We start from the raw sequence: 12,417 nt of genomic DNA, 5'->3' as shown, positions 1-12,417 counted from the left end.
TACAAACAAATAACATGTTTGTTGAACTAAATGAGCAAACAATGTTTTTAAAAGGTTTAGGGCACATAAAATAATTCCAAATAGTTAGGCTGAATTTGTAAGTTTGATGTCGCTATATGATTACAAAGATTATGTGATCCAAGCGAGCTTTAAACTCTGCAGCTTTTTATGTTATAGGGCTTGTGCAGAAGGCATGTTGTTTAGGAAATTTCTGTCAGTCAAGATTGTAACTAATTTTTTCCATTGATTTGATAAGGTCTACAAGAAGCCACTATTCTTTATAACTTCAAAAGATGCTGAGGATGTTGATTGGAAATTGACCTCTGCTCTGGAATTGATCAGGGAATCATTTAGCTCTTTTTTAGTGGGTCAACCCATCAAAAATGAGTTCAGAGCATAGTCAGAACCACAAAAGGGGAAAGAAAAAGAGGGTTAGATAACTAGATATAAATCTCATAGGAGATTATTGTAAAGAAATGAGCCACAAATTTGATGAGTTCCAACTTTCAATTCGAGTTCCCCTTGTCAACTCTTGTGGTTATCCTTGTGCATAAATACATGTCTAGGGTGCTAGAGCTGATTGGGAATGCTGAATTGTATTCAATTTAATTCTACTTAGGTTTCTAGTGTTCGAATGACAGTACATATCCTTTTGAATATGAGTGACCACACCTGATAATGACTGTTTCTTGAAAGTCAAAATGGACTATGAGGTGAGAAAATTTATTAGAAAAATAAAATGGTTATTGAGATTTTTTCTTTGTTACCTTCAATATTCGGAGCATTAACTCCTAAACTGTATCTTGAAACTCAATGTTTGGATGTGTTAGAAACCTTAGGTCACAAACTATTCAGGTGCTTTGAGGCGCCTTAAAGGGATACTAAACCACTCTTAAAGTACGGAGACAAATTCTTACTGCTGAATTCTGTTTTGGAGGTGTCAAATAATGCAAAATATAAGGTCCATCTTATCCAAGTCTGCAAGTCCTCAAGATTCTAGGAGGCCTAGAATGACCATGATAATGACATTGGAAAATGGTAAGTTTCACCAGTTTTATTTATATTTTCACTGATTAGAATTTCTAGTTTGAAAATTCTCGTTAGCTATTCCCAGTCATAAAGCAAATTGTTAGTAAGAACGTGCATATTTCCATGTCTGTGGTAAATTGTAATATTCCCAAAATGTTTATTCAATCCCACACAACACCTTTCATTATATTGATCGAGTCCAACTCTAAACAGTGGAAAATCATTGTTTTTTCTTTAGAGTTACTTTCTCAAAGATGGGATTTCCTGCATAAAATTAGTGCTCTTAAAGCATTTTTTGTCACACATTTTAGTTACAGGTTCATTTGGACGGTGATGCTTTTCTTCCTGAAACTGAATTCCTTTAATTGTACTGGTTTCACACTATAATGTTTTGGAACACTGAACAGAATGAATTTGTTTTCAGGTTGGACAATATCGACTGGCTCCTGTTCCATATGAAGTTGTTCGGGTAAGAATGAATCTTGGTATGATATGCAGGTGACAACATTGCAATATCTTGGTCATCTAAATAAGCTGTAGTACGCATCTGGAATGTTGCTATAATATGCTAGCTAATTAGGTCCTCGATGAATCTCTAAGGTCAATTCTTATATTTGCTGTTGTTTTGTATCTCTATGACAGCTTGGTTTTGATATAAATTCTCGCCTACCTTATGAATACATTGACGCATTAGATGATCCTAGAAGAATTATTGAGGAAGCCGAGGGAGCTGCTAAGGAGGACCTATGGACTCTCATGAACTTCACAGAGCAACTGCGTCGTCAGTATGGGAAAGAACCACCATCCATGGAGGTTTCTTCTGATTGACATTTTTCCATTAACCATCCATGAATTGTTTAACATGGAGAGTGGAGAGGAATATATGTGTTATAGAACTTAGCAATGATGCTTTATATGGCAATCTCATTTATTTGATCTCTTTATGTGATTGCATGATCAGCTGTTCCTGAAAAAGATCTATGTGAAACGGATGGCTGCAGACCTTGGGATAACTGCAATTTCAAAATCTGCAAAAGCAATTGTAATGAGAACAAGCATGACAAGAGAAGCATTCAAATTTCTTTTAGAAGCTATGCCAACTGATCATCTGCGTTCTTCTCTAAAGTTTGAGGGTGGACATATTAAGGTTTGTCTAGATCTCTGCTCAGTGATATCTAAATTATTCATAGGAAGAAGACGAGTGTCATTGCTTGTGACATTTTTGCGTGATAAGATATTTTGATATTTCTGAGTTAAGATGTTACTACAAGCTAGTCACAGTTTACTGAATTTTCTATTTACAAATTCTAGATTGACAGTCCTAAAACGTCTATTCATAAATGCCCGAAATCTCATATAGAATGTTGGGGCTTTGATTTTATTGAAGGATAATTCATTCACTGCCACCAGAATTTCCGTCAGGGCCTATAATTTAAAGCCATAAGGTTCATTATGTACTTGAGGTTTCACTAATTTTATTGGGTTGTGCAAAAGATCTATGAGGATTGCTGGAATGTTTGATTGTGCAGCTGTTCTTTCCTTAATGCTGTTTCCTGTGGTTTGATCTCAGAATTTGGATGCCCGTTGTTTAAGGTCAGATGTCTGTTGGTGTGTGGACAGGGTGCTATCAAACTCAAGCAGCTTCTGGTTCCCATTTCCCTTGCTGCTGTTTTTTTCTTTGCACTTCTACCATCTGTGTTGTTTTCGTCATGCCACTGGTTGAATGAATAAATAATATAATTTATTATCAAATTATTTATATTATTAATATAATAATATATAATATAATAAAATATCATTAATGAATAAATAATAATATATATCAACAAACTATATTAAATGATGATATATGAAATATTGTCCTTTATTAGAACATAATCTGTTATACAATATAATATATAGCGATAAATAATAGCAATCTATCATATAATAGATTAAATAGTAAACATGATATATGACTCAATCTAATACATCAAAATATTTCCAAATACAAACCGACTGCAATTAGATGCAAACTAATTAATTAAACAAAGGAGCTCGACAATTGGAGAAAAGTTGGCACCGCTGATGGGACACCTTCACATAGGTACAAGTCTGGGGTCTTGATCAAGGGAAAGGAGTATCCAGAGTGAAGAGGAAGTAATAATGGATCAGTATTAAGCAATCAGTGACCAGTGTTCAGCACACATATCAATTCATTGGGTTGCAGCACCATTCAGGGACAGCATAAGCCATTGGTATTACAGGAGTATTCAATTTGTCAAGCAGTGCCATCAATGGAAATATCAACACATTCCTCACATGGAAATCATGTCACCCCTATCTGTGGTCAAGCACGTTTGCATCTCATCTTCTCATTCCTGAGCACCAATCATATCGCATTTACGTAAGGCAGATACTAGAAACAGCAGATACATTCAGACCAGTATTGCATTTTCATTATGATAAATCAGTGACAACGATTACTTGGTCTTGCAGATCACTATATAGGATCAATAATCAACATTAGATCATCACTACCACTGATATTAGATCAAATGCTCAACTATTATCACACTTTCAACTTTGATACATACATACATTATATGTATCAAACACTTGTTTAATCTTTGATATTGATTAGATTGAGGAATTGTCACTAGGTCAATTCCATTATTATTAGAATTGGTTTTAGTTATGGAATTCAATCTTTACTATTCAGTTATTATTCAAACAGTCCCGCAGATTCAAGTGTAGGGTATTCACCAGCCAATAAGAGATTGATTGCATACATTTAGAAAAGATTTTTGTTATGGTAAATTGGTGTTGTATTAAATGGAGGAGATGAAAACTTCTTATATGGATTTACAAAGATTATGTTAAGATTTATGCTTCTGGGTAAGATTGTGTGAGTTTTTTTGCATCAACGTTTCGGATCATACATTGTGGAAATCTGTTATCTTTAAAGATTATGTTTCTAAACGAAGCAATTCTGAACTAAAGATTAAAATAGAAACTACCTAATAAACTAAAGACTGACTAAGATGATCATTAAAACAACACTACAATATTCTAATTCCCTCTCTCAATCGTCATTGTCTATCTATGTTGCAGAAGACTGTACATGTCTTGTGGTCATAAATTCTTCAAAACATTCTGCTGCTGTTGAGACCTTCCCTAGATCTGCAAAATGCCAATGACCAAGAGTAGCCAAAATCTGTCTAGGAAAACTAGAGAAGGATGCCCCCTTTTTTAGAATACTCTGCAACAAGAAACACAAGCTTATCAATAACTCTTCTATTTATGGGTCTGTTGATGTCAGTTTTGTACCACTACATAACATATTAGCAATTGAATATCTGATACGGAGTATCAAACACACAATTCCTCTCTTGAAAAGTTAACACTCATTGGATATGAGAATAACTCCAATGTTCCTTACACCTGTGGATACTAACTCAGTTTATTGATGTGATTTGCTGGTAATCACGTAGGCGGCCTTACGCTGTTTGTTTGAGGATGACTTGGACTTTGATGGGATGATGAAGATGGTGATTTGGTGTGAATGCTAGATGGTGTTGATGGGTGATGGTGGTGGAGGGTGAACGTTCTTATGACTGGTATCTTTCTGACTCTCTTCTTCAAAATTCTAAGTCCTAAACTACTTGCTATCCTACTCCTACTCCTATGGATGGAAGATTAGCAAATGGAATTGGATCGAACCTAATGAAAGTTAACTAGTGGCTCCACCTCCATAGATGCAATGATTCAAAAGAAAAATAAACTAGTTTACCGCGCAAGGCTTCCCAACAAGCCGCCAGGATGCTAGTGGCCTAGTATTAATCCCTATCAAACACCTACTAATGCTACCACGCAACTATCCATCTACTTTACTCTTACTTAACAACTTGAAATGCAACCAACTTTAATAACTTGAAAGGAAATTTTACTCTAACTATTTGGAAGTAGAAACCATGCAATAATACCAAAGGCTCTTAATCACCATGCAAGTCACAACAATGAGAAAGAAATAGCGAATTTTGGCTTTATCTTTGCAACAATTTTCTCTGACCATTACAAGTGAGAGCAAATGGCCTTATATAGAGGCCAAAATGTACAACCAACGGTAGAGATAAAGAGGCAAAATCGACGATCCAGATTGAATCCTAGAAACCCTAATTAGAGTTGCCACCCCATCGGCCAATGAGAAGATGCCACCTCGTCAATGGACCAATGAAAAAAGTGGAAAAGTAGCAACCAATGAGAAGACACTAAAATGGTGGCCAATCAGAATTAGACACTTGTCCTACCCTAGAAGAAATTGAAATTGTGACTTGGGCTTACATCAAATGATCTAATATAAATCTCCCCTTTTCTTTCATTCTTTTAGCTAAGGTAATGAACTTAGCTAGCCTTTCGTTGACTTCTTTTATGGGAGGGCAAGGTGTATGCTTTATCTTGAGCTCAACCGATTTCACCATGCTCTTTGCTGCTTGTAGTGTCTTCTCATGGTCCCTCTCATACTCCTTTGCGTATCCAATAAAGGCATTGAGGGAGGAAAGGGTGCCCAAATGTTTCTTGTTGATAGCAACCTTTCCTAACTCGTCCAATCTCGATCCAAGCCTTGTCTCATTGATGTCCTTTTCTTTGATGTCTTCAAAATCAAGTGCCGCCCCAAAGTCACTCATCATGGTTGAAATGGAAGTGTGGACGCTTGGGCTATGCTGTGCAACTACATTGTGTATCTCCTCAAGTGTTCTCAATCTGGCAGTCAAGGCAACAAACCAAGACTCAACTGTACTCAATCCTCTTTCATCAACCAACTTGGCCCTTTCCAAATATGCCTCTGACAGTCCAATGAACGCCTGTATCTTGGGAATAGCTAGATTTTTGATTGGAAGGAAATCCTTTCACTCCTCTTCAAATATTCTGAACTTGTTTTTAACAGTCACCAATGACCGGAATGTTGAGATGAAGGCAAGAAATTTTGCCCATCTTGGATTGTATCATGAATCCAATCCCTAACTTTATGTAGTTGAGCTAATATTTCTTCTAGGTTGCTCTGGTTGTCTTGAGGAAGGGCTGCCTGGTGCAATTGTTGGATAGGCTGAGAATCTCTCCAATATTTGTTTTCGGCCTCCAACTTTACGATCCTTTCATTTGCCTTCCTCAATCTTTCTCTGATTGTAGCTATACCCTCATGGATCTCTTCACATTCTATATCATTTGTGTCTCTTCCCAAGTTGTGTTCCACTATTACATATTCTTGGGCCACAATCTCATCCAATGCCTTGTTGACTGTCGGTATAGCAATCTGAACCTTACGATGACCATCATTGTCGCTCCTGATTACCTTTGCCACTGTTTTTGCCATTTGTTTTTGGTTCTCACTATCACCCTTTTCTATTAGTCCTTGGATGTCTTTGATTGTTCGGGTAGTTACTACCTCGCCTCTTGGCATAAGCATTTGCCTTAACCACATTGGTGCGGTGCATTTCCCCAAATTTGGATTTGGTTCGACTAACAAAGCATCACCAACGGCCTTAGGTGCTTGACTTATTGCCTCAATATCAATCGGCCCATCTCCTTCTTCACTAGCAACTGCCATGTCATCTCCACATTGATTTTCTGAGAGGGGAGAGTACTCAGTGCTATTACTATAACCACTTTACTCGAAATCAGAGCTCACTTCTACTGCGGTCCTTTGTTCACTTGTGTTATCTTCTTGGCCTCTAGCCTCAATTATACTTTCCCTTGATGGTGCTGCGTGCTCTCTTCGTTGGAGGTTCCGGATATTCTTTGTTTTTCTCAACCTCCAAAGCTGTCTTCTTACTTCTAACTATTTCTTGTTGTTGGCTACTTCCTTCACCCTTCTGTCTGACTGATTCAGCTGGACCTTCTTTTGGCTTCATCTTCTCATAAGGGGGATCCTTTGACTTTGTAGCTTCCTTAATCTTTCATTATACCATGACTCGGTATGCAAATCAACTACTCTTGTAACTGCCTCTAAGGAAGGATCCTGATGATCATCCAAATCTACTGGATTCAACTCTGTTCCTTCTACTATAATATAATTTTCTCTCAACACATTTCCATCATCTTCTAGTTGATTGGGAATATCAAGGCCCCTCCATTTGATATCTCTCATCATGTTCATCGACAATCTTGAAAAAACTCGCTTTCTTACATGAAAGTCATCCTTGGCACTGGCCCAAAAGTCTTCTATAGTGGGAACATGTTTAAATGTGTTTCCGTGAGATACCTTGATAAGACCGTTAGGATCGAATCTTTGCCTTGCTCTGTACCATCCTAGATGATACCATTCCAATTCCTTTTCAGTAGCTGCAAAGGAGACCTGATTGGGGCAACTATCATTGCCAATTCTGAATGAGAAGGTAATCCTTGTCTTACCTTCGAGTCTCATTATTCTATCATAATGCTCAAGTTGCCTAGCCAATTCCATCAAAACTACCTTGTTGGGTGGGTATCTTGGAAGCCTCTTGGGACAAACTGTGCTTCCTGCTACTCTAATGTAAGTGAATTGCGGAAATTGGATAAACCAAAACCCATATTTCTTTATCTTTGCTTCTGCTTCCGATGAGAGTCTCCTAGCAAGTGTCCCTTGTAATACCCTTACTGTCTTCATGGCAAAGGCATCGCAAAACATTTTGAATCTTTGTTGTTGTGCAAATGAAGTTATGGATAGCATTCATGCACCAAATATTGCCTTGGCCCACTGCCAATTTCTCCTAAGGCCTTAAGTCCCGGACTTTTATACAATCTAGCAATTATGTAAAACAAATAGGATCCCATGTAGAATTGCTTTTGGTTTTGTACGGTTCTAAGTTGCAGCTCTAGATTCTCGCTTATGATCCTCGCCCAATTAAATCTTCTTTTTCCTTTTTCAATTTCATCAATAAAGAAGTACATCTAGTTTTCGAATTGCATACCTTGAGCTAGGCCCATGATCCGGCTGAGAAGGACAATGAGATCACCATATTCTGATTTGAAATCTGCCACCGTGAGCCTCGATGATCTGGTTACTCCTTTCTTTCCCTCATGTAGCCAATCCTGTTTTAGATGCATGAAATAAGCCTCCTGGTTTCCTGAAATGACCTGGCTGCCTGATCCATCATCACCATTGTCATGCTCTTGTATTGGGGAATGTTAAAAGCTTCTTCGATCGCCTGTCTACTAATGATGGCCAACACCCTCTTCCCTTCATTAAAAATGATGGATTTATTGATCAGATCAAACCTGGATGTGCACTCCAAAACCAATTTTGGATAAGGCAAGGTAGGAGGAAAAGCTGCTGCGTGTACAATTCCACTTCTGTATCTCTTCTTTGCCATGGGGGATTGTCCTTCCTTTAGTCTGTCCTTTACTTGTAGTATATTTACTGTACCGATATTGATATCGGTTATTCATCTCATTTTTGAGAAGAAAGTTGTTTTGGGCATCATATCCTCTTTGTCTTTCTTACTATTTGTTCTCTTAGGGTTCTTGCTTACACTAACACATACCATCCTAAACACTTGTTTCTGCCCCTTCGTTTTAAGTGATAAGGACTACTCTTATTGATCTGCAATCTTCTTTCTATCGATGGATTCTATAGTTATTTTTGCCTTGCCAAATGTCCTGTTACTACACTTATCAATCTCCAATTTTCAACCTAGGGGTGGGACTACCACTTATTTCTGCCTCGCTGTTGCCTTAGGATGGACTACACTTATATCTCCCAACTTCATACTTAGGGTGGCCTAGCTTATTTTTGCCTCTTCAAATGTCCTATCATGGATTCTACCCTTATCATTCTCCAATCTTCAACCTAGGATGGGATGATGAAGTGGTGGATGATGAATGCAAGAACCAAGGGAAACAAAACTAGACAAGAACGAAAGAGAGAAATTTGCTTAAGGACCCCTTTCAACTCTAAATGATTTGAAGTTAACTTTACCAATGGCCAGGTCTTCTTTTGGAATTTAGGATCAGACTTGAGAATTTCAAATCCCTTGCAAATCTTGATGCCCTAGTTGAAAAGAATCAGAAATTTAATCCCTTGAAACTGTGCATTTGCCCCAAAAATCAGATCTTTGATCACAATAACCTCCTCTAAATAAAATCACCCAAATTAGGGCAGAAATTGCAGCTCCCAAGCAAAAAAAAATCAGACTTTGTAAAAATCACCTAGCAATGAAAAGTTTTAGATCTGCCCTTCTCAAGTCACCTAGGGCATAAATTGCAAGCCTAATAGAAGGAGAAAAATCGCCCAACAATGCAAAAATCTGCCTCTACAAAAAATCGCCAAGGCTTGAAAATATCCACAATTGCAAGCAAAATCGCCTAACAATGAAAATCTTCTCTTCCAAAAGAATTTGCCAAAGCACATAGAGCTGCTCCAAGTCAAAAATCGCCAACACCAAAGAGGAGTGAGGAATGAGGAAATAAGGGGAAAGAGCTTCCTCTTATACCCCACTTGCTTATCCCTCCTAGCTGGCCAACTGGGACCTTGGGAGCAAAAAAAATATTAATTAGAACCCAAATTTGGCCCCAATTAAATGCTTAGCCCAAAATAAACTTTGCCAAGATGAATTTACGTTTTTAAATTGCCAATTAGACCAAGATTGCAAAAAAGTAAATAATGCCTTGGAGATGCTAAATGTTTCCATTTAATGATGATTTAGTAATTAATATGTCATTAAAATCGGATTTTGGCTAGCTAAAAGCCCTTTTTTCAATATTAAATTACTAATTTTATTAAAGACTTAAAAATTTCAAGGCAAATTTAATCCATTTAAAGCCAATTTTCGCAATTCAATTCAAATCGATTTTGCTAAGCAGTTTTAATTGTTTAACACAAATAAAATCATTTCTCTAGAGTGTAAAATCGATTTTGCAATTTAATTTCTCACAATTAATTTTCTCACCAAAAAAATTCAAGATTTTTTAAAAAACTTTAAATCTAACAAAATTTCTTTTTTGAAAATTATTCAAATTTACACAATTATATCCAAATTTTCAAAAAAAATCCTCTAAGTACAAAATTTACAATTTTCTCTTGCCAAGTGTTGCTCTTTGAATTTTGTCCAGCCTAAGGATGAAATTGGTCATTCTGGAAAATCAAGTTTAAATCGGGTGAAAATAAACCTAGCCCTCTCCCTCTCTGGCCTTAAGCTGTCCTATCACTTAATCAAATCAAATTTTTTTGAACAAATCAAAAATTTGCCGAGGCAATTTAAAAAAAGGGGGTCCCCAAAGTTTTGGGGCAATGGTGTGACAACCTCACAACAGGGTCTAACACTAACCCTCCCAGAATTTGCAAAACATATGATTATAAATCATCACAAAACGTCCAAACTAATGTTGGATAATAGAGTTGTCTCTCCTTGTAATCTAAAACAAGTTGAAACTCGAAAGATAAAATAAAAAATGTGTTAGGATATGAAATTATCAAGAAAGCTATGATTTTTTTTTTTTGGAAAAATTGCCAAAAAATGGTGTTAAATCTTATTCATTATGCTCTAAAACGTGTTAGAGAACATTACAAATGGTATTATAGAGTTTCTTTAAAGTTAGATGCAACTAGACAAAATGATCTTCAACTAAAAAGAAAAAGAATTTAGGAAAAACAATTGTGGATCCAGATTTGCTTGAGAAACCTCTTTGAATCCACTTCGAGTCCACTTCAAAGCCACTTGCAATTGATTTACAAGGCTGCCAATGACTATTTTTTCTCCACCAAAACCCTTTTCCTCTCCTCTAAAGGCTGCAAATTGTAAAATAAACACAAAATGCTAACTTGCTGAGTGTCCTAGTTTTACTTGTGCCACTTGCGAGATTTTGTCTAGTTATCATGAGAGGTTCGAAACTTCTTGCTAATAAATGTCTAATTCCTCAACAATATTTTTTTAATTTCTCGCAAGAGATATGGCTAAACTTCTCATGAGATTCTGAGATTTCTGCCACTTCTCACCGAGATTTTTGAACTATGATTCTACCCACAGTCCCATTCTTGACTTTTCGTATACAAGGAATCTATACACATCCTTGTGCACGGATAGAGTTCTAGATATCTGTTTTTCCTCAATGTGCATGGCGAAGAAGATAATGTATGAAATCAAATTATATAAATAAATATACTCCTTGTAGATATGATATATTCGCCCCTTGATCCTATTAAATATATTATAACATTGTTATTTCAATTTGAGATTATCATTTGTATTGGTGGAATATATCCATAATTAACATTTGTGTTAAAATGAGTAGATTTATTACAAATTTGAAATTTGTACTATATGTGTCTTTTAATTTTCATAATATAATTTGCTAATCTTTGAATTCTGTTTTGTACGATATAATCAGAACTTGGACTTTGTGAAATGTGTTTACAAATAATAATTCAATATTGATAAATGTTGAATATTGATTTAAAATTCTGAATCTGATATTGTGAAAGATCCTCAATACCGGAGGTGTTGGAAATTGCTGTTTGTTTCACAATTTGATCTTTGGCTAGTGTTTGGCATCTCTGGAAGACTTTACTCTGTTCTGAATTTTTTTGTTTTCTTGCTGGTTTTTCATTTTGTTTGGATTTTTGAAGATATATGCAAAAATAAAAAATAACTAACAAACAAATCTGAACTACATATAATAAGCAAAATTCATTATTGAAAATACTTGACAATCTGGAAATGCCTCAATCCGTACCAAGCATAATAATCAGATTTTTGCATTCAAATAGAAAGATTGCCAATGTTGATTGCTGCTGCCCACAAATGGAATTGATGCCAATTGAGAAAGGATTTTACAATTGCAAATGATGATGCAGTTCTCACCCCCTTGTATGCACTTCCCAATCAATGATGTGGCTTGATAATGTAGAGTGATGCCCAAACACAAACCGACCTGCCTCAAATACAGACGCCTCAGCTGCAAATTGTAATAACCCCTAGCTGATTATAACTCCAAAATACATCAATTATTTAGATGTTTGACAATTCGTCAAACACTTGGCAAGTGGACTAAAACTTAAGAAAATGAACTAGAGGTGGATAGATGCACATAACTAAACATAATACCAATATGGGAATTGATTCTCCACTCTTTCAATAATTGGATACATTCACAAATTGACTGGAAATTGATATCAGAATATTGACAAACAATTAATGAGCAACCCTCCACTTAAATTAAATGCCTTAGCACAATTTTCATTTATTGGACATGATGCAATAGTGTTGTAGGTAGATATAATAAATCTGGAAATGAAATAAACAATAACTAACGAGCTTCCTCGTCAAACACAGCTTGGAATGTAATGCCAGGATGGATGCCAATCTGCATATTTTGTTTGCAATATGAATGATGCCAATTTGTAAATTCAGATCGGAGCAATGATCTGACTGC

General features: G+C 36.2%; 1 protein-coding gene across 2 annotated transcripts in view; it reads left to right on the top strand.

Moving 5' to 3' along the window:
- Positions 1-12,417, top strand: part of LOC149540842 (DEAD/DEAH box helicase) — a 192,886-nt gene that overhangs the window by 173,624 nt on the left and 6,845 nt on the right. Inside the window, exons 11-13 of one of the 2 annotated variants that reach the window (XR_016356446.1) lie at positions 1,454-1,514; positions 1,672-1,842; positions 1,991-2,176. Coding sequence is in view for 1 of the 2 variants with exons in the window: in XM_089801908.1 (XP_089658034.1) it covers positions 1,454-1,498; positions 1,672-1,842; positions 1,991-2,176 (402 nt within the window). In the remaining variant the exon portion in view is untranslated. The remainder of the gene's footprint in view (positions 1-1,453; positions 1,515-1,671; positions 1,843-1,990; positions 2,177-12,417) is intronic. The other variant, XM_089801908.1, reaches the window with a different exon arrangement.

Source organism: Cupressus sempervirens, chromosome 9 (assembly GCF_028749045.1).
Source record: "Cupressus sempervirens isolate cs-2001-9-10 chromosome 9, ASM2874904v1, whole genome shotgun sequence".
NCBI classification, from domain to species: Eukaryota; Viridiplantae; Streptophyta; class Pinopsida; order Cupressales; family Cupressaceae; genus Cupressus; species Cupressus sempervirens.
Note: the sequence above shows the minus strand (reverse complement) of the source record. Positions and strands in the feature narration are given on the sequence as shown.